This window comes from Leptodactylus fuscus, chromosome 2, assembly GCF_031893055.1.
Source record: "Leptodactylus fuscus isolate aLepFus1 chromosome 2, aLepFus1.hap2, whole genome shotgun sequence".
Classification (NCBI taxonomy): domain Eukaryota; kingdom Metazoa; phylum Chordata; class Amphibia; order Anura; family Leptodactylidae; genus Leptodactylus; species Leptodactylus fuscus.
In genome coordinates, this window is record NC_134266.1 from 255,332,102 (window position 1) to 255,355,474 (window position 23,373).

Sequence of the window (23,373 nt, forward strand, 5' to 3'; positions counted from 1 at the left end):
ACGGAACACTGTGTTTCAGCTCCAAGCTACATCATTCGGGCCGCCACTAGTACGGTCTGTGGCTCAGCACAGTGAGGACAGTTGAGCATGAGCTAGACACAGCACTAGAGCTGGTGACTGCAGGGAGAGGTGAGTATGCATTATATTGTTTGGGGGCCACTATACCATGTGAAGCAACTTAATGTGGTGAGAACTAAGGAGACATTATCATAATGTATTATTACTGTGTTTGGGTACAAAAGGACTCAAAAGGAATGGGCAGGGTTTCATATATGAGAGAGAGAGAGAGAGAATAAAAAAATGTCATGCCAGTACCCGGTATATTATAATGCACCAGTGTGAAGGTTGTAAATATATGAATCAGACTCATGATAGAGCTTGCTGTTGCTTACTTCCTGAAACTGGATAAAAAAAAAACCTGCACATGCTCGATACAGGGCTCTTTCTGTGCACTGCTGCGGCTACGAGTGGAGCTTGTACCAACGCTGGTTGTGTGGTGTGATTTCTTCAGTGCTAGCACTTAGTCTTTGAATTTGACGAACCATAGTCACCCACAGTTACCACCAAGGCCCTGTCCGACAATTGTGGACATAGATATAATGGCTATCCAACTATATGCCAAATTATTCCGGTAATCATTCTTAATAAATGGCCATATTGTTTTTCTGTATATACACTTACAGGGGCTGCCCCATCACTATAGGCTTTTGCATTGCAGTCATGGCAGAGTTGCGTCTCTATTTCACTTTGCGGCCTACCATTGTCTTTGGGATTTTTGATAGATAAGAGATAGCTAGATATGAATAGACAGAGTAAATGCGCCCAACAATACTCTCCTAAAGGGGTTATTCAAAGGTTGAAAAAGCAGGGCACTCACCACAGCGATTTCTTAGAAGCCACAAGTCTTTTATTCCATTTCTTTTAAAAACGTGAAAACACATCAACAGGAAGTATGGTAGCATTAGTCAGGTAGCAAGCCTGATGAAGTGCGCTATGCACGAAACGGACATTACTGGGAATTTTTTCAGACTATGCTACCATTTTTCCTATTGATGTGCTTTCAAGTTTTTAAAGAAATGGAATAAAAGACTTGTGGCTTTTAAGAAATTGCTATGGTGAGTGCCTTGCTTTTTCAACTTTTGAATTTTCTGGACTTTTGTCTATATTTTTGCAATGTGCACCACCCTGACTGCGATTAGCAGTTTTATGTGTTAGCGATTTGGACTGCTACACACCACTGCCTTGCCCTGTGTTTTGAAAGCTAAATAAAAGTCCATGGAGATATCCTGGGACCAGTAGTGCCGTTGGTGCAATACATTACTGCTTACTATTCTAAAGGGGTTATGTTTATGGGTAAACCCTTTCAAGCTCTTGACACGTTTCCACCTACTGAATGGATCTTCATCATAGATTTTTTTCCTGCCATTCACTGTGTAGGGATACAGCAATTAACTAGACATGGGCGAACCCATCACCAAAATTCGTTTCGGGTTCGGATGGCTCGGGTCACTGATTCATTTCAGGTTAGACAAGTTCGGATAGAACCAGAAAGGTAAATTATTATACTGTGGGGTTTCTTCAGACCCCAGACCATAATAGATGGAGGGCCAGGAAAAGTGACAAAAATAAAAAAAAATCCTATTCACCTTCCTCTTTTGGGCCTCCTGCTACTGTCACCTGTCCTGTCACCACTGAAGCTTAAGGGCTCGTTCACACAGGGGGCGGTAGGGCAGATTTTGACCATATTTTGACTCGGGGAGCCAAGTCAAAACCCGCCTGCCACGATGTCGCGGTCACGGCTTCCCCCACCCCGGAGTCGGCTCAAATGAATGGCCGACGCCAGAGGTTGCGGCTGACAGACAGATGCCGCTGCTCAGCGAGTCGCGGCTTCCGCCTGAAGAAAGGGCAGCTCGCTTCTTTTTTTCCGCTATCGGCAGTTGCTAATAGCGGAAAAAAGAACGCTAGTGGTCTCCATAGACCACCATTGTAAAGGGGTGAATTATGATGTGGATTCCGCTGTCAAAATCCGCCCCTTTAGCCCCGTGTGAACTAGCCCTAAGATTGGACCTCAGTGGTGACATCTTGACCACATGCCACAGCGGTGCCCCTGGGTGTATGATGTCACCAGTGCACTGTATTCCTCAAGGAGGCCCAAAAGAGATGAGAATTAGTTGAGTATAAATGTTTTTCATTTATTACACCTCCCCTGGGCCTCCACTTATTATACGCAGTCATTTCGTAGCAGCCATTTTAATTTGTCCAAGACGATTTCCCCATTGTTCGGTTCCATCAAAAAAACAAAATTTGGGCAATTCGGGTCACCCATCTCTAGAACCGACCTGTTGCAATTTCGTACTACTCTCGGGAGAAATACCAAGGGGTCTGCCATCTCTTCATTCCCTATTGATAGAACACAACATACTGAGAAGACTTCTTAGAGGAATGATATCAGAGTTGTACATGTGTAGCACACAACAGAAAAAACAGGGCGCACATACTGGGTTTAAGAAGACCCCTCCACTCCCCCCACCCAATGCATGTGAGATAAATACGGCGTCCACTGTAACCGCAATGCTAAATCTCTTCTATTTGCAGAATAATACATGTACATAATAAATAATTCATGGGCTCTTGTTTATAGCCGGTTGTAATACACCTTTGGGAGCGCTACTCTCTGCAGGACCGGGGAATAGATTTACATCTGAGCCCCCCGGAGGATGCCCCGTACATAATTCTCTATACAGCTTTAATTAAGCAGAAGTGACGGCACCATGCCAATAACTGCAGACCCCTCGTGGGTTAAGTGCGCCCCCCGCATGTTCAATTAATTGTTGTTAACCCGTGGGGACCATTTACTGTAACCCCTTGACATTCCTTGCCAATTTTGCATAGTGTTTTTTTGCCTGCGCCCTGCGGTCTTCCTATTGATGCACAGACGGTGCCTGCTATTCTTCATAGAAAAGAAAACCGCAGATCCTAATCCAAAGTCCTGTTTCGACGGCGGTGAATTGTCCTTGGCTACCAGTCACATTTCACTTTCCTCGCTGCCAATTAAGCCCAATGTCAGGAGGTAGCTGACAGGAGCAGCGAGCGGCACCAGCAATGGGTGCAAAGGAACAAAGACAACAAGCGGAATTGGAAATTCTGAAAAGTAAAAGGCCTTAAAGACGGACGCCATTAATTACCGCTGCAACATAGATACACAAACGTCCACCCTGAATATGAGGTGTGGTGTTGTGTCTGCCGCCGACACAAAGCGAGCGCATTTTAGTCGAGGTTTTTAGCTGTGATTAGTCATTCGGCAGGGTTACAATAGGATGAGCGCTCAATCTATGCGTTCCAGCTAGACATTGTTATTGCAGATTAGGCAGCTGGTAACACTTCCTGGCACATATTAGTTCCCCGGTTACAGAAAAGAATTAGATTCTCCAAGTTCTTATTAGTTACAAAGCTCCGCTTCCTGGCAGGCTTCTCCGGGGACGTAAATTAAAGTGACTCTCCACCTTTTATCGTTATCTTGTGTTTAGCTTGGAAATTCTGGGCTGATTAATTTCTAAATATATCTCTATGGAGAACGCAGCTTTGTTTTGCTGCTACGAGGTTCGAACTCCTCTGCAGAGATGAAGCTTAGAACATCATATTATGGCTACCTATAGCCACCACTAGAGGGAGCATGGCAGTTTACGGTATACTATCTCACTATTGATTTCAATGGACAAACTGTAAAAGTAAGCTCCCCCTAGTGGTGGCTGCAGGTAGCAAGAAGTCATTTTAGAAGCATACATTAAGAAACTAGTTGGAAATCGCTGCTATAATCTTGGAACAAATTTTAAAGGTTAAGGCTCCACATAGCGAGCCACAGCCAAAAAGCGTTGTGGAAAAAAACGCGGTGGAAGCGCATCAGCGCTTTTCACAGAATGTCTAAAGAGTTTTCCTCTGCTGACTTTCTGCCCCATTATATCTATCTTTTCGTGTGGAAGGGGTTCACCAGAATCCCATCCACTTTTCAGGGACTGTAAAAGGCTGCGTTTTTTGCCAAACTAGCAGACCCCCTCACGGACACAGTGGCAGAGCACACAGGACATTAGATTTTATAATGAAATGTCTGAAGTGCTACTCTCAATTAAAGCGGTATTCTGTCAGCCCCATCCACTGTACAGTGGTGGCGCTAGGGTACTGCACCTCTGTATCTATTAGGGGCAGGGCTTATCAGCCCCATCCATTCTACAGTGGTGGCGCTGGGGTACTGCACCTCTGTATCTATTAGGGGCAGGGCTTATCAGCCCCATCCATTCTACAGTGGTGGCGCTGGGGTACTGCACCTCTGTATCTATTAGGGGCAGGGCTTATCAGCCCCGTCCACAGTAGTAGGTTTGGTAGAGCTTGTAGAAGCAGCCAGATCAGCTGTTTGGTGCAGGGTCCGGTTGTCAGACCCCCAATCAGATACTGATGGTCTATCCTGTAGATAGGTCATTAGTATGAATAGTGCCATCTGTATTGAGTACATTGCACATAGTACCACCATGTCCTATACGGAACGGTGGCTAGGAGGCCTTTGATTGGCGTCCTGGCGGCCATGGCAACCCTTCAATCTGATGGGGGGATTTGAGGGTTGGAAATAGGGGGGGGGGGGCATAGATATGGCTAGAGCCGGTGGCTTACTTGTAATACCATGCGTAAGGGCAGGTGTATTGTTAGAAAGGTGTAGGAGGCTGCCGTCACCCCCTGATATTGCAATTTTATGTGTTTTTAGGCATATCTTTTTTTTTTTAACTGTAATTTTTATAAAAATTTTCAATAATAACAACGTATTAAATTGAAATAAGATAAATTGCCACAGTATACGGCACAATGAACATAAAATTCACCAGATAATCATAAAAAACAATAAACCAAGGGGGGGGAGGGGGGGGAGAAAACAGACACAAGACGCAACATAAGGAAGGGGAAAGTGGGAGGGTTGCGGAAGAAGGACAAGAAAGTTCTAGGTTTGCGCTATATCAAAGACCTCGTAACACAGAGAAGGCGTCCCAGGATGACCAAATAGGATTAAAAGTCTCAACTGTGTGGTTCAATGTGGCAGTCAAAAACTCAAGACTGTGAATATTCTTCATACGAGCAATCATCTCAGACCTCTGGGGGGGCGGCACATCTCTCCAGTAACGGGCAATAAGAGTCTTCACCGCAGTACATAGGTAGAGAAACAGCCGAGACGTCTTCTTCCTCAAATGCCTGGGGGAAGACTAAGTAGATAGGTCATTGGGTCCAGTGGAAACCCCTGGACGAAGAGGTCCTCAGTAAGGAGTTGCTCCTCAGTCCAATAAGGACGAATACTAGGGCAATCCCAGAAACTATGGTGAACCATTCCCAACAAGGTCTGACAGCACTAGCACGAAGAAGGAATAGAAGGATTAAGAGTATGGAGCCGCACAATAGTGTGATACCACAGCATGAGATTCTTATACTTAGTCTCTCGCAGCGTAACACATAAGGAAGACTTCACAGCTCCAGACCACACGATCTGCCATTGCTCCCGTGAGATCCGTGTCCCCAGGGCCTCCTCCCATTTAGACATATACCTATGAATAGGAGAAGGGTGGTCTCCTGGGGAAGATATAACCCTATAGATATTCAAAATAAGGCCCTTGGTAGAAGTGCCTGAATGGCAGAGCTTCTCAAAAGCTGTGGGAAGCAAGACCCTCAGGGATCCCAACTGTGCCCTAGCAAAGTGGGATATCTGCTGATAATGCAGCCACTCAGTAGCCGACATACCCAAAGTTGAAGTGAAATAATCAAAGGGTCTGAGCGCCAAATCCACAATATGGAACAGGCCTAACTTACACCAAGGGTGCACCATTGCAAAAGAAAGCTCCTCCGGGAGAAGCAGATTATAAAGGAAGGAGATCAAGGAAGATACAGTCCACACCGCCCTTGTAAACCTGATTGGGCCCAGAAGGGGAATGGGGGGGGGGGGGGGAGAGCGGGACCACAAAACCACATTTGGGTGAACAGGGGCCAACCAGAGCTTTTCAATTTCCACCCGCTTGGTAAAAGCCTAAGGAGCTGCCCAAAGCGGGATAGTCCAGAGGTGAGATGCCCAATAGTAATGCAGAATATGTGCGACTTTTAGGCATTTCTAATACAGTTAAAGGATCACTTTAAGTTCTGGAAGATTTCCTCCTTTTCATATGGACATTGCTCCATTGCATTTCCGTGTACTTGATTGGATAAGCTTTCTTACTAATATATTCAGGTTCCCCAGAACCCCGATGGTTACATCTATAGAGTGTACCAGGGGGCCAGAAATCTCATCCCTCTGTTTCCCCTGCTGACACATTGACTCTCGGTCATATGACCAATTCAGCTCTACTCTATACATACTGCAGGAGTAGAGCAGGATCTTCGTACATTAGTATGTAAGCTTACTGTAATCTTCTCCCCCCCCCCCCCCACTCCCTTCCCAAATACCATTGAAGAAGTTTTCTTTCATCTCCAACTGGACACATAAGAAGAAGAGTGGATCCTAGGATTGGGAATACGTCAATGCCCGATACCGGATTATGGCAATTTGTATGTGACTTCATTTGCTGTACATTGTTTTGTCCATTGACGTCCTACACAATAAATTCTATGTAGCGAGACTGTTTTCTATTAGATGACATTCTCAGGGAATCTTAAACTTTAGATATACAATCCATTGGATCACAACCGTGAGCCGTATTTACAGTGTACAAAATTTTTGACTTGCTTTTTAGGTTTTAATGTCTTGTCACTTCCTTCTTATGTTACACGGCATCTCTTAGCTCAGCGTAACCATGAAACGCTCCGGGCAGACGATGACATTTCCAGTTAAGTGTAAGTGACTTCCAGATTAGCGTCTGATTCCCTGTGAAATTTAGCCTTTTCAGAAAGAAACGGAGGAGAAACCAGATAAAAGAACATTCGGGTTCGTAGTAGTGAGGTCCAGAAATGTCCCAATAAAATGAGCGTTTATCAAGTTTATTGTCAACCAAAGTCTATGGTAGATTCGCAAAAAGCCAAACTTCTAATTTTAAGGCATCGATAGGACCGCAACCTGCTAGATCTATAAGGGGCTTTCCAGAACTTACCCCTAGGACAAGTAATCTATATGAGATTAGCAGGGGTCCGACTCCCGGATACCCCCGATCAGCTGCCTGAAGGAGCTGAGGCCTCTTCTTATGGACTAATGTCAGCTTTATCAGACAAGAGGGTCTTTTGCAGCTCAGTCCTATACAACTTACTCGGACCTAGTTGCAATACCATGTACAAAGTCTAGGCTGTATACTCTGTATGGCACTAGGCTATACACTGCGTATGGTAAAGAAGCCGAAGTCCTCAACTAAGTCATCAATATAAAAGTCCTGGAATACTTCCTTAAGTTTCCAGATGGTCCTTAAAATGTATATACGTCTGGGCGATCCACTCTTAACCCGTCAACGACGTACCTATATGTATACCAAATGGAAGACGATTTATTACCACCCCTTACTTCTAGACTCTCCATGTCACAGCACTCAATAAGTGACTTATACACAGTTATAAGAGCCGCCACATTGCAGCTCCCCTTCCAGCCGGGTGGTCATGTGACTATGGGGGCCGGGAACTGAATGAGCTGCAAGGTCCTTCTCCAGGTCCTTTATGAGCAACCCACATTTAGCAATAGTATCCCCACATAGTACTAGTCCCCTCCAGAAGCGGTCTAGCTAGACCCAATGTTCGGTTGTCAGGATTCTTCTGGTTTTGATGGTGCAGACACCAGTTTATCACATACACGTGACCATGGAGTTAGTAGGGCAAACCAACGACTTAGACTCCTATTTTTACAAATCCCGACTTAAACATCTCAAAAATGGTTGCGGCAGTAAAGATCCTATAATTCATGAAATTTAATTCCTATGAAAGTAAATACGTAACAAACTATACATCTAATTCATTGTACAATATTAATAATTATAGATTACAATTAATAAATGTATTTTATTTTGAAGCCGGAGTCGGTAACTTTTTTTCCCGTCTCTCGCCCTGCGCCTAATAGCCTTTTTCTACATAATGGCCGTCTGAGTCAACTCCTTTTGCCAAAAACTGATGCTCAGCTAGGCATGTAATGACCAATAATATACAATGGCTGCATGAACTTAGATTTTCTGCAGTTTTCTGAGCCCTGCTGTAAAAGTCAGCTTATTTTTCTGTTTCTAACCCTACACACGAAGGGTGGAGCATGACCAAGCCGGGCTATGGAGTCGATAGGTGAAACCATCAGCTACAACTCTAATTTCCCACAGCCTGATTCCCTAGGGGTACACACTACAGCGAGCGCCCCCCTTCATAATGATAGTTTGTGGGGTTTGTCCACCCACAAACTACTATTATATACTCTGTGGTCTCTTCAGAGTATAATGACCAGAGACCAGTTACTCACCTCCCCCTGGGCTCTGCGTCTTGCTCTGGCCTCTTGAGTGACGTCAGGGATTGGGTCTCAGTGGACAGGTTGGTAGAGTAACGTAATAATGCTACATGAGAACTGGCTGTCACCCATATGTATGTGGGCATTTTTTTCATTCTATTAAGATAGGGCCACTGTGGGACATTATACTGTGTGGAGGGGCCACTATGGGGGATAATACTGTGTGGAGGGGCCACTATGGGACATTATACTGTGTAGAGGGACCACTATGGGACATTATACTGTGTGGAGGGGCCACTATGTGACATTATGTTGTGTGGAGGGGCCACTATGGGACATTATACTGTGTGAAGGGGCCACTATGGGACATTATACTGGGTGGAGGGGCCACTGTGGGACATTATACTGTGTGGAGGGGCCACTATGGGACATTATACTGTGTGAATGGGCCACTATGGGACATTATACTGGGTGGAGGGGCCACTGTGGGACATTATACTGTGTCTAGGGGCCACTATGGGACATTATACTGTGTGAAGGGGCCACTATGGGACATTATACTGGGTGGAGGGGCCACTGTGGGACATTATACTGTGTATAGGGGCCACTATGGGACATTATACTGTGTAGAGGGGCCACTATGGGACATTATACTGTGTAGAGGGGCCACTATGGGACATTATACTGTGTAGAGGGGCCACTATGGGACATTATACTGTGTAGAGGGGCCACTATGGGACATTATACTGTGTAGAGGGGCCACTATGGGACATTATACTGCGTGGAGGGGCCACTATGGGACATTATACTGTGTGGAGGGGCCACTATGGGACATTATACTGTGTGGAGGGGCCACTATGGGACATTATACTGTGTGGAGGGGCCACTATGGGACATTATACTGTGTGGAGGAGCCACTATGTGACATTACATAACTTACCGAAGTCTCTAAACAAAGCTTTATTTTATAAACGATTATAAGTGACCGCTACTTTGGGGTACTCGGTGGAGACATTTCTCACTAAGGGATACTTTGCTTGAAGAACCCCCGCTCTAATTCACTGAGACGCCAGTGTATGAATTCTAATAAAAGTAAATATGTAACAAACTATACATCTAATTAATTATATAATATCAATAATTTTATAAGATCATTTAAAAAAAAAAAAAATTAAAAAATTAAGTCAAAGTTGGAAAGTTATTTTTCTGACTGACTCCCAAACACTGTGGCCAATATTTCTGGCCATGTCGGACTCTCATCCTCCATTTCTGACATAAATAATACAGAACAGTATCATGAATTTCCAAGAGTCACAACTCTTTATTCTGCAAAATACATATTTTCAGATACCAAAAGTGAACAAAAGATGGAAAAATAAAAAGATTACTGATTGCAAATGGCCATTTCATAGAGGCCAATGCCAAAGGCGTCCACTTCTTTCCATCCTTCTCGAAGTAGTGATAGGACTATGTAAGGGATACGGAATATACAGGATATATCTGTACAGCTTATGTCTATATATCATGGCCCACAAAAGGATAAATAACCTCAAAATACCAGTTTTTATAGGATGAATATTACTGATATCCACAAGACGTGTCTAAGATCTTGCACCATTGGTGTTATTAACCAGTGACTGGAAGAAAAAAACTTGAGTACAGAATATTTTATTTGTTTATGGGTCTACATCACAGTCAGACCGGCAGGAGACAATTGTCCATTCACAATACAGGGCAAGACAGGTCCTCCAGAACAAGACATATCCTTTGTGACCACTCTCCACTTTGGCCATGAGAGATCGTGAAGATCCTGAACAAGGAAACCTCCTCTGAATTCCTTAATAAGAATTGGCAAATGGGTTTTCGAAACCAAACATCTCCTTTAATTCAGTCAAGTCCATGCCAGGTTGGGCAACCATTAGAATGTTATACCTTCTATATCAGTTTTTTGTTCTCTCATGTATATATATCTATAATTTAGGGTTACAAATATTTTTTACAAAAATATTTTCCAACATCGACAAAAACAGAAAGATTATCTGCAATATAGCATGAGCGAACATGCTAAAAATTGCTCAGTAAGGATAACACCTCTCCAAGTTATCATTTATCAATGACCCATAGTTGTGTATCACCAAACTGATTTTGGGGGAAAAAAACAAAAATGGGCCAAGAAAGAAAAAAAAAAACCACGGAGTGGAGAACAGAACTAGCTCCGATTGCTTAGAAGATGCATCACCAGTTCCTCATCCTCTCTTAGGGAAAGTCCTGTGTTTAGTGGCTCGTCTGGTTCCTCCGAGCTTGAAGCGGTCTTCCTCTTTTTGGCAGCCACTGTTTTTCCTTCTCGGCCCTTGCCGGTGAGAGTTCGTTTTCTTGATGGCATCTCCTCAAGATCACTATGGAAAAGGAGAGAACACAAAGTTATCAATCTCCATTCTACACGGGAATTCGAGATCTGACTACCTTTAATGGAAGACTACTTTATGTTCACTTGGGCCAAAGGAACTTTTTGAAACAGATTTTTAAAGAGGACCTTTCATGGTTTGGGGCACATGCGGTGTTATATACCGCTGGAAAGCAGACAGTGCACTGAATTCAGCGCACTGTCGGCTTTCCTGATCTGTGCCCCGGGTGAAGAGCCACGGGTCCCGGTACCGTAGCTCTTCACTGTCAGAAGGGCGTTCCTGACGTTGAAGTTAGACAGGACATACGACGGAGGACAAGGTGTGTGAGGACACTGCCCCAACGTCTGACCATTGAACCCTTTTGGTGTAAATTTTTCATCACGAATATTTTTCTCCCTCTTCTTCTACATACACTATGTGCCTATACACAGTTAATGGCTCAGAAGAAACAAGAAAACTTTGGAATAATTACATATTTTAGTTTACATGACCTTTTCGCCTTCGGAGTTAGTGACACACAAAATATAAATCGTGCGTCTATGAGCACGCACCACCAGGGCCTGTTGGATAACACGGTTCACCGGGTAAGATATAAACATCATCAATTTAGAAACACGAGCAAAGTCTTCCAATTATGAATGCCACGATAACAACCAACGATACAATTAAGTCAACTCATACGGTATCTCTTCCCGAAAACGCGGAGAAGTTAAAGACGTAGTACCGGTGAGAAAAAGCTGGATTTACGTGTCTGACGTACCGGTCTCCTGCTAATCTGATCTGTAACTTATAAACAGCTCGTAAATGTCAATTAGTCTGAAATGTCCTCTAATGAACGGTTTTCTATTAAGTGGCTACATGCGGAGTCCTAGATAAATAAGTCACGGAATCGCTGGAGGTTCAATTCCCAGAATGAACATCATGAAGCAATCTGTGCTAATATTCAGGCAGACAATTACTGTGAGTGATCTATTCGGCTCCGTCCATCTTTACAGCTACAGGGGGTTTGAGGAAAAGTTTCAGATCTTCCTGTCAGGAGCTCATCCCTAGTAACAGATACGGTTCACGGTAATGAACTGCAATGACAACCAAGACACTTTGTAGGTTTATTGACTCGGAGGTTACGGAGAAACTGGGATTCTTCTTAAAGTGATATTTTTAGAGTTTTATATCGATGACTTAACCTTAAGATTACCTTATCGATATCAGATCGGTGACCTTTCCTTAGGATAGCTCATCCATATCAGATCGGTGACCTGTCCTTAGGATAGCTCATCCATATCAGAACGGTGACCTATCCTTAGGATAGCTCATCCATATCAGATCGGTGACCTGTCCTTAGGATAGCTCTTCCATATCAGACTGGCATTGGTCTGACACCTGGTACATCAACCAGTTGGCTGAGTGAAGTGGTTGTGGTGAGGCTTCAATGTATATAAGGTCCTGTTCCAAGTAAAGTATAGTTTCGGTCACTAAGAAGAGGCCATCATATTTGAACAAAAGCCATAAAACCTTCTTTAACCTAATCGGTGAGCATGTTGGATCCCCACCGATCGGATATGAATAACATCCAACGGAAAGGCTATCAATAGAAAAGTCATGGAGCACCCCTTCACAATCTCAGGCTCATGGTCTACGTTATGGTTGAGGATATAGAGAAGACCTCAATACTGGAGAAAAAAATGGAAAAAATGAGTTGAGATTGATATGCCTCTAAAGGATTAGAAAAACATGGCCAGTTTCTTCATCAATAAGTGCCCCTCCTGTCCCCCGTTGTAAGCTGAGCTGTAATATCGGACAACTCGTATGACACTGGTTCTGGAAGAAAGCAGCCATGTTTTTCTAATAACCTACCATACAAATTAACACAACTCTATAATATAAGTCTTACCAATTTTACTCCAGTGTTCAAATTTGGCAAGAAGTCATGTCATGTGGCCATCTTTTCCCACCAACAGGGAAACGTTCTTTTTGAGGTTACCACGGCAGGCAATGATTGCCCACTTTGGTCACGTAGTGGGTCACTAATATGGACAAAGCCTTGTTTGCTGAGGAATATTCCCATGATACCAGAGGCGACGTAATGGTCAAGAACTGGAAATGTTTTTGTATTTTAGGCAATTGAATTTTTTTATGAGATTTGCCGAAGATGAGAACATTGTCCTACATCTACTCATAGTACCAAGTCAAAGCCCAATTCCAGGAGGTGATACAGCTGTACATAACCCATCAGGACTGAAGATCCACTTCTAATATGACTTTATAGAACTATGGCCACGATGACTTTCTCCCCTTTGTAACCGAGAAGTGAACAGCTGAGCATCACATACAGGAAATCTAATATGCCGATAATTTCTAATTTCCTAAGCTGTTTCCAGAGCTCATCATTTTATATCTAAATTATATTATCTTAGATGAAACTTCTATTTTTACTCACTCCAGCCTTTCATTTCAACACGCCGGGTTTTAATTAAGAAGTGTTAAAATCTTGTTTTATTCCTTGGCTCCAGATGTCTCCTCATCCCAAGCTGTGTTATTTTACGTTAATGAATTGTAACCAATGAAACATGGAGGTCTTAACTAGACTTGGTAAGGACGGGGAGGATCTGGAGGCTAGAACGTGAGGCCATGATGAATCTACTACACTGCAATGTTAGAAAACTCTCAGAAGCTATCATCAAGGAACAAGCCCCTGGCTTGTGGTTACTACTTGTGATGGACTTAAAGGAGGTTTTCGCACCAAAGCAACACAGCGTATTCCATATCCATAGAATAGGAGATAACTTGTAGATCAGTGGGGCCCAACCCTGATCAGGAGAAAACTTTTGCCCCCCATTTGGAGTGGAGCAAAGGTCAGGCAGTATGTCCATAACTCAAGTCCAATGCTAGAGAAGACCATCTCTGGCAGCACCATACAAGTGAATGGAGCAGTGGCCACCAGTGCAGAGCCACTCCATTCACATGGGGAATTTTTTGGGCCACCATCCTCCTTATCAATGGGAGTCACAGTAATTAGATCCCCAATGACCAGATACTTAGCCCTTATCCTGTGCATAGGGAATATGGCTGTATAGTGGGACAACCCCTTTAATGCTCCCATTGTCCTACAAGACTATTTTTCTTTACACTTTTGCAGTCTCAGTCTGTCTTTATTACCATCACAACACTTGCCTCTGGTTTATTGCTAAACCAATTTTCGGTTCTTTAATTTGTTTTTGAGCCACAAACTTTTCAACTGTTATAACTTTGCAGCTCGCGGCCAATAAAGAAAGTCAAGAATACACTCTTTTATCCCAAATCTGATGTAGGATGTGCAGTGTAAAAGACACCATCTATTCCTTCTACTAGAACAGAAAAGTTTCTCAACTGGAACCCCCCTAATCAGTTCCTAATTATGAGAAAACCTAACTGTTGATTTTTTCTGCAGCACTCCCACAGGGGAAATTAAGTATTGCATTATGTTAATAAAAAAAAAATCTCTGTCTGTGTAAGGCAGGATAGTTCAGGTCCTTCAGGGGAAAAAATACTGTTTTTAAGTGTTCTTCATTCTGGTTAGGAGAGAAGATCTTGGACAGAGAGCCTTCTTTATGAAAAACATGGCTTCTCATGGGTCGTGTCTACTATTTCAGTGGAGTCCAACTAAAGTGACTGGAGCTAAACTGAAATACCATATGCAAGCTTTAGGCAAGAGTGGCACCAGATCTTAAAAGAAATTAGACACATTTTTGTTAGCCTGTACAACCCCTTTAAGGACCCTTTAAGACCTTACACTTTACCCTTTTACCTCCCATTTAGTCTTCTTTTACATTATTTTTCTGTATTTTGTCCCTATGATAATTATCTACAACAGAAAACAAAAAAGTGCTGTCACTGGGTCATGGCCAACCTCTGGAAATTTTGAGACATGAAAAAGATCTTAGACTTTTTTTCTGTTTTTCCCTTCAGCAGAGCCCTATTATAGGTTTTCCGCTAGTTCTCCTTCAAGTATTGTACTCATGGCAGATGCTCCAGCCATAGAAGGTTAACCGGATGCCGCCGCCTCCCATCCACCAGGTTATTCGGGATGAATAATTAGCCGGCTTGTGTAAAAACATCTGCCAAACAGATTTTTGAGTCTAAAAAGAGAGTCAACTCCAAAATATTGGCATTCGGATAATCAAACATACTGTGCCACAATCTTATTTTCAGATAATAAATTTTAATTTACAAGGCCAAGGCAACGATCCTAATGAAGATTAATTACTGCGGTGTCTTTCATAAAGCTCAGTGCAGCTTCTTCCTAAGTTACTGTCAAAACGCTAATGAAAATATATTGTGTTGTGAGAGTCTCTCCTCTGGCCATTGTCTGGCCGCAAAGATGACCAAAAAATTTGATAACAGGAGATAACAGAAAGCGGAGAGGAAAAAAACAAAACATACTGTACATTGGGGCTGAACATAAAATGCTCAAACTCCCAAAGTTTTTCTGGTTTGACCTTCCTCACTGATAATTTACACAATTTGCTGTCGAAGGACTAAAACTTAACCTTTATTTAAAGTATAATTCTAAAATTCACACATAAAATGATATATGCTTTTTTTGTGTGAGTCCATGAGTATTTCGAACCCAACAGATATAACGTGTGTACATCTACCTTATTGCAACTCACAACGTGTAATCCAAATACCCATATGTACATATATATATTGATTGGGAATCTCCACTAGATTGCAAGTTAGAGACATACATATAAGTAGGGTCTATCTCATGTCCTCACAATAGCATACATTGACTGACCATGTTCGTGTATTTTACACCATGCCAGTAGTAAATGCCTTTATGGAAATTAAAGCTGACTCTTATGTAGCCAGGTATGTGCCGAACCGTAACTATATGCTCATGACCAGCGGGTATAATCTTATAGTTGTTTACTGTATAGCAGATTACTAATTGTATTGCCTGTGATCAAACTACAGTTTTCACTCTCAGAGTATTGATCACCCAGTTAGGTTAGTATGAACAACTGATTGTTATCTGCCCATTAATTCATAGAGGTGTCACACTGCCGTGAATGTTTGTCAGCCATTGTTTGTGAGCTGCCGACTCTGCAGTGTAACTACCACTATCAGTCATATAGTTGTTTGCTGTATGACAGATTACTAATTGTATTACCTGTGATCAAGCTACAGTTTTTACTCTGAGCTTTGATCACTCAGTTAGAATTAGTATGACCAACTGATTGTTATCTGCCTATTCATTCATAGAGGTGTCACACTGCCATAAATGTTTGTCAGCTATTGTTTGTAAGCTGCCGACTCTGCAGTGTAAACTCCCACTAACAATCATATAGTTGTTTGCTGTATAGCAGATTACTAATTGTATTACCTGTGATCAAACTAAAGTTTTCACACTGAGCTTTGATCACTCAGTTAGAATCAATATGACCAACTGATTGTTATCTGCCCATTAATTCATAGAGGTGTCACACTGCCATAAATGTTTGTCAGCTATTGTTTGTGAGCTGCTCTGCAGTGAAACTACCACCATGAGTCACAGTTATGACCAGGTCCTTCCTCCTGCACATACATCGGCACTTACGATCTCATAGATAGAGACCTATTGAGTCAGTCTCATTGTTTGAGTTATCGTACGTGTATTGCTCCACTTAACCTTGGCATACTTAGTCAGCTATCTTCCTAGTAATCTAATTAGCCTTTCCCTACGCGTTTCAACCTTAGACAGGTATCATCAGGGGATGTTTTCATAAGGCTTTTCCTATCTATATGTGGGGAGCCCGGGCTGCTGCCGTCTAACAGCTAGACACCAGCGTCTCCTCCTCGGCACTGTGGTATGGCCGCGAGGCCGCCCCGGCAGCTCGCATATTTATGTGTATAGCTCCACCCACCTATGATCTCAGCAAGCTCCACCCAATCGGGAAAAGGGGGCATCACCAGACATTCCCCCTCTACACGTCAGTGGAGCCTGTCATCCGCTCGAACATAGTGAATGGAGCAAAATACTATATGGAGACATAGTGGCAATGTACACTCCTCCTAAATAGAAATAAATAAGCAGTCATTTCCACAGTGTGAGCAAATAGATGTTTTAGGATCTCAAATACCATAAAAATAAAATAGTTTTATAAAAAAAAAAAAATTAAAAATGATAAAAAAAAAATTTTAGAATATAAAATAACTTAAAATGTACACAGTCTTTTTCTAAGACTATGCTAGTCGCAACGCACTGGACTACAAAGCAATAAAAATTTAGAAAAGAGGCGCAGGACTCTTAATAAATTTGCTCTCAATGTGTCAAAAGCCAAATCTACTCCTACAATGTGTTTTGGGCCATTCGGAAATTTTGGTAAATCTTTGAGTCTACAGGAGACCCCGACCTGTTCTAAATGTTGCCCACTTTTCTCAACACTTTTAAATAGTGTCAAGAAACTCATAAAAGAAGGAAAAAGTTGAAAAATTTTTGTCCAAATTTGGCCATTAAAGGGGTCGTCCAGGCAAAAACAGACAACCAAGTTGGGGACAGTGAAAAAAAACAAAACACATACCTCTCCCGATTGCTCTGGTGTCCTGTACATTACGGTTCTTCTGCTCCGGTGGAGTCTTCCGGAGTTTTGCTGAAGCCGCTGATTGGCCTCAACAGTCCCGTGACATCACAAGTCCTCTTCCAATCAGCAGCTTCAGCGGACCCGGGAAGAGACCCAGGAGACGCCGCCTGAGCAGAAGAATCATGACACGTGGGAGGACACCGGAGCAACAGGGACAGGCGAGTATGTTTTTCTTTTTTGTTTACTGCCCCCAACTGATTTAAATGTTGAGAAGACTGTCCATTTTTGCCTGGACAACCCCTTTAAAGGGCTTTGCCACATATTACTTTTATCCCCTATGCACAGTATACAGGAGAAGTGTCAGATTGATCTTAGGGGCTTCCAGCATTCAGGACAAAGTATAGAGAGATGAGGGATCCCTCATTTATAGGTTTGCAAAGAGCAGCAAGGGGCTAGAAATCTCATCGACTTCACGTTCAAAGCAATGGTTGGCTTCCGAATATTATTTTCCGAGAGAGCTGCGGTCACATCATTTTTGGAGGTCTGGTACTGCAAATTAGCTCCATTGAAGTGTATTGAGGCGACGTAATCCCATACGTAACATGGGACTGTTTTGGGGGGAATGCAGTCATATTTTTGTAATCCAGGATAACCCATTCAATTGACAAGTGACAAATCAAAAAGAGTAGCTATTGGGATGGAAAATGGTCATGTACTATGGCTGTGGCCAATATTGGATTTTGAGAGACTCTTCATGCGAGGCGGCACAATATGTTGTATCTGGAGATATATCTATTTAGTCCAGCGACATGGCGGACTTGTATCGGTTCGCTTGCTGTGACGGGTCCATTTCCGATGGTAATTTGCATACATTGGTTAATAATGCCTATCCAAGGAAAGGTCTTGTAACAATGGTCCGGCCATTAATAAGCGGAGGTTTCATGCCAATGATGTAGCCATTGTAATTAATCACAATCCTAAGCGTCCCATATGCCTCTCAATTATTACTAAAAATAATAGAGCGCGGGGAGGACGTCTTCTAATGAACTGGAGATGGTTGTGTCGTGAAACGGAGAGAAGACAAAGGAGCAAAAATACCCCCAGTGCGGTCTCTCCCGACACAGGTAATTAAAGGTCACGTAGACGCCGTAAGCTAATGAGCCGGCAAATTAGGGGCCCATTACAGGGAACAATAGCGGACATATTAAATGGGGCTACTTATTCACAACGTTCTGGTTGAGAAATGATAATCTGTTACTTTTCCAGAATTTTCATTGTTTGTGCATCTTCATGGTCTATTACATGACTCGCTCATCAGGTGAAGACTAGGAACAGAGGTTTCAATCCTAGTAAATGGGATTCTAATCTACTGAGCTTTTGGGCACGGATTTCTGGGGAAAAAAACGCCCATTGACATCAGGGTCAGCGCCCAAAAAACTCTGCTTGCACTGACCCTCAACGGGTTCCTTTTTCCGCTCGCTCACGGAAAGAGTAACCCATTGAAGCCAATGGGAGCCTTTTTTTTCCGTGCAGATTCTGCGTCAGAATCTATGTACATTGACCCTAAGGGTACGACCAAAACCTCGCCCACCAATGGCTGTGTGATTTTGAAGGTAATCATACAGGTAGGAGCAGACTTAGGGGTCCCCAAGTAAAATCATGTCTAGGATTCCTAGTCAAAATGTTTAGGCCAAGAAAAAAAAAGCCCCCCACCACACACAGTGTAACGCTCCCTTCCTTGGTCCCCATACAGTACATCACCCCCGTTTATGGCCTCCGCACAGAATTCTGCCCCCTTTCCCCCATACAGAATATTGCCCACTTTTTTTTATCTCCACTGCACAGAGTATTGCCCCCTTTTTGGCCACATTAGGCCACGACCAATTGGATTATTTCAACGGGTAGCAGTGAATATTGTACTTGCCCATCCCCACTCCAGGTCGCTCTCCAGTGTTGCAGAGTACGTCCCAATGCTGTCGAATGGGTTTCGTTGCAGTCAAATCCGCCGTTGCGTACAGCCACTGGTCACCATATGAGGGTGAAATATATAACTATAGTTTAATTTTATATTTTAATTTAATCAACAAATGGGCAACCCATTGGGACTGGACTACGAGGGAACTGGATAACTAGTAGTGTCTATAGCTCAATGTACATGTATGTGTCTCCATAGCAAGAGACTACAAACTGTGTAGTCTGATCCAGCAGTTATGCCAGCCTTTTGTCAGGACTCTAACTCTTACTAACTTAAACTGAGCTGTTTGGCAAATAGTAAGGAATTTAGGAATAGCCGAACGACAGCGGGATCAGGCTACACGGGATTGTCTGTAGCCTGATGCAATGGAGACAGATCTGCTTTATTTTATATTCAGACCAATGCAATACATATGACTAAAGCGTATATAGCCTTCAAGCGTATAATTCTTCGTTTCCATGCAGGTATGTGAATGAGCCTTAAGCAATTGTGTATAAGTATAAACAGGAATAATAAGAGATCTACACATTCAGCAAATCTGCGAGTCACACGCCGGTGGTGAAGGATTTATTACATGTGTAATAAGAAGTTACCACCAAGGTGACCGCAGAGGAAGAAAGCGCAAACCATGCAAACTTTAATGAGATTCAGATTTGCTTGCATGAAAGAATAAAGCAAAGTACGTGTATAGTGCGACGTAATACACTCTCCTATACACGGCTGTTTGCTGCCATTCACATTGAACATGTGATATGTAATATACATTGTATTTTATGCATTTAAGTTGATGCCCTTTCTATGCTTAGGAGTCGAGTGGGCGGTCTCACTTAGTGGCTTTTCTCTATGCATGCCAAGATAGCCATCAATCGCTAAGTAGGACCGCCCACTGGACTCCTAACCGTCTAATAGGATAGGTTTCCTTTAAAGGGATATTCCACTCTCAGACACCGTATAGTTATGAGATCTTGTACTCTAGAGCCATGGACCTGAATGCCCTACATGACTAGGACAGACTCCCTGAGAGTAAAAGATGGAGCAGGAGATGGAATAAGAACAAGCAAAGTTCTGAAAAATTGCAAAATTGTGCAACTTCCCACGATACAAAATAGAACTTCAATGTGTTCTTAGCTTTGAGGGAAAGATGGGCGACAACCATGATAAGAGTGTGGATTATCATTGATTAGACCCAATTCTTTTATAGTACCATGATAGTAAAATCACATTCATGGCCCGGCCTTACAATGGTCTTGTATAGGCTGGAGTTCACTAGAGAACTGAAGACTATGGCTGAAGAACTTGGCAGCTGATGAGGGGCAATAACACCCCAAAATAGATGGGTCTCTCTCTTCTGTTTGGAGGAGATCTTCTGGTTTGGCTTTAATCCCAGATCATGTCACTAGGTTTCTTGAAAACCATGCATTGATCTAAAGGGAGCTACCTTACATAAGATGGTGCTAGAGTAAGATTTTCTTCTTCCACCATGTATAAATAATCTATATATATATATATATATATATATATATATATATATATATATATGCAAATATAAGCAGGTACTATGTATAACTACAAGAAGACATATTCTGAATACATAACTGGTACATAGGTAGGTGAGGAGGGGCATGAGACACGGGGTAACTACACACAGAGTAAACACTTGAGAGCTCTGCGAGAACCTTATTCGCACCCATCGATTGCCATGTAGCGCTGTCATTGTGTTTGTTCTGCTTACATCTGAGTACGAGAGTAACATCATACACAGAATTGCCCAAATATTAGACTAGAAACAGACAATTTTTGCCATTTTTAAGCAATTATTGCTCTTTCTGCTCAATTACAACAGGTAAATCTTATGAACACTCAATCTCGCGGATCTGGAACCGCTCCGTGCAAACGTCTTTTTGCTTTGTAGTTTATTTTTAAAGAACTGGCAGTGAATGTCTCCAGACACTAATGTGCTCCTCCTGATATAATGTAGCCCATTGATCTCGCTGCTATCTAAGCCCATTGATCAATCCGCACCAAACACACGGAGCCGTCACCCTGACATTGAGCGCACAGTCGTCACTCCTGATGCTCCACATACTGACGCTGGTGCAGTGGACTCTATATGGCTTGTTTACAGCTGGTGCATATAGTCCTGTGCACAAATGCTGCAACGTAAGAACGTTTCCAAAAACAGAAGTGCTTTCATTCCTATGGGATTTATGGAAACAGTCAAAGTGAAGAGAGCGGCTGCCCCTCCATTCATTCTCTGCCCCAGCAAGTACCACCCTATACACCATGCAGGATAGGGGTCAGAGGACCTCCGTTTTGGGTCCGAGAGTTGGTACCCACACCTATCAGACATTTATGCCATATTTCCAAATAGTATACCCCTTTAAATCCAAAATCCACCTTGTCCCCAGTCTAGCTGTTAGCAACAAATATAGAAGATTGCAAATCAGCTGTCCCTGAAAAGCAAAATTCAACTAACTTTGCAGTGATCCAACAGCTATGTAGTTTCAGAGTTTGGAAAAGCTGGGTGATTTTTTTCATTTTATTTTTTTTAAATATGAGCCCTCAACTAAAACAGGCGCGGGGAGTTGCTAGCGCTCGGCTTCATGGTCTTCAGATTGTGCGGCTGTTAAAGCTTCAGGCCAAGAACAATAAATTTGACTTTAAGAGGGGGGAAAAGAGCCGGAGATAAAGTGCTCCCCAGCCCCAGCGCTTGTCACTAATATGCTTTCCACAAGAGCTTATAAATGACCTTTAGTTTTATAGGACTTGGAAGATACTCTGCAAAAAGCATTAATAACGGCTCCTGGGCTGCGGGAATCTCACCGGCGATAATCACAACTGAAAGGGAGAGATATACTGCGAGAAAATAGGATTGGACCTGAAATAAAGACCCGCTTCTTCAACTCCCACTACTCCGGAGATGATCGTAAACTCCTACAGTTTATCCCCCAGCCCTAAACATTGTCCAGGTCATTACTGCAGAGGAGGGGACGGGGGAGAGAAATGGATATCAGATATACCCTATGTTAGCAGCATGGTATATGGAAGGAAAGGTTAGGTAATTGGTCAGGGAGACTCCGCTTGGGCTGTATTCACATCACCGTTTTTACATCTGTTCAGCAAATCCAAAAAATTGACAAATTTAAATGGACGACCGTCTGTTTACAGATCGCCTACCATAATGTCTTTGTAAAGGTGGTTTCTTTGTACTGCTCATTTTATTGGTATTTAACTTCATCTTGTTCCCTGACGGATCTCCTGGTCCTGACCATGGTCTGTTCCTGACTATTGAACCTGTGTTGTCAGCCTTGACCTGACTCCTTAAAGGGGTTGTCCCATCACAAGGATCCTATCTATACTGCTAGTTTATGTGGATTTAAGACTTTTCCTAAATGCAATGCTTTATCAAAACTGCTTTGTTTGGCCGCTATCTTAATTTATTCACTTCATTGTTTACACTCCACTTCTATGGCCCTTGGTATTATCTGCTCATTTGTCAAATGATGTAGTTGCCTGCTCTCAGGGGGGGAAGGAGGGGCTGGGAGCAGCTCTGAGCTGTTTGTGTCTGATAAGTAGCGGAGCTTCTCAGATAGGGGAGGTGAGAGCTCCGGGATTTCTGAGCTCTTATCAGTCGGTTTAATAGAATTTGGCTGATAAGGGCTGAGATAGGGAGTCTGTTACCTCTGTATGTAATGCAAACTGACTCAAATCCAGCATCAGCTTCACACTGTGGTAATTCATTTACAACCAATCCCATGCAAGTGAAACCCCGCCCACCAATGTGCTGAGAAAAGCAGGAAGTGAATAGAGCACAACAGCCTGCAGGTTAGTGAACAAGCGTCATGGGAATACCCCTTTAAGGTTCTGCACCATAGTCGCTGATGCTTGGCCAACATGAGGACAACTCCAAGAGATTGCAACCTGACAGTCTCCCTACAGCGCAGTCATTATATGGGAGTTTAAAGGGCAAGACTAGGGGAGTGACTTTGACAACACCTTTACAAGTGGCCCTAAGCTAAACCAGTT

At 42.9% G+C, this 23,373-nt stretch overlaps 2 protein-coding genes across 2 annotated transcripts in view; both read right to left on the minus strand.

Annotated features, from left to right (window-relative positions):
- Positions 1–23,373, minus strand: part of C2H11orf87 (chromosome 2 C11orf87 homolog) — a 322,081-nt gene that overhangs the window by 242,458 nt on the left and 56,250 nt on the right. The window lies entirely within an intron of this gene.
- DDX10 (DEAD-box helicase 10) overlaps positions 9,863–23,373 on the minus strand; it is a 134,929-nt gene continuing 121,418 nt past the window's right edge. The window contains exon 18 of the mRNA XM_075266059.1: positions 9,863–10,821. Within this exon, the coding sequence (XP_075122160.1) occupies positions 10,635–10,821 (187 nt within the window). The 3' untranslated portion in view covers positions 9,863–10,634. The remainder of the gene's footprint in view (positions 10,822–23,373) is intronic.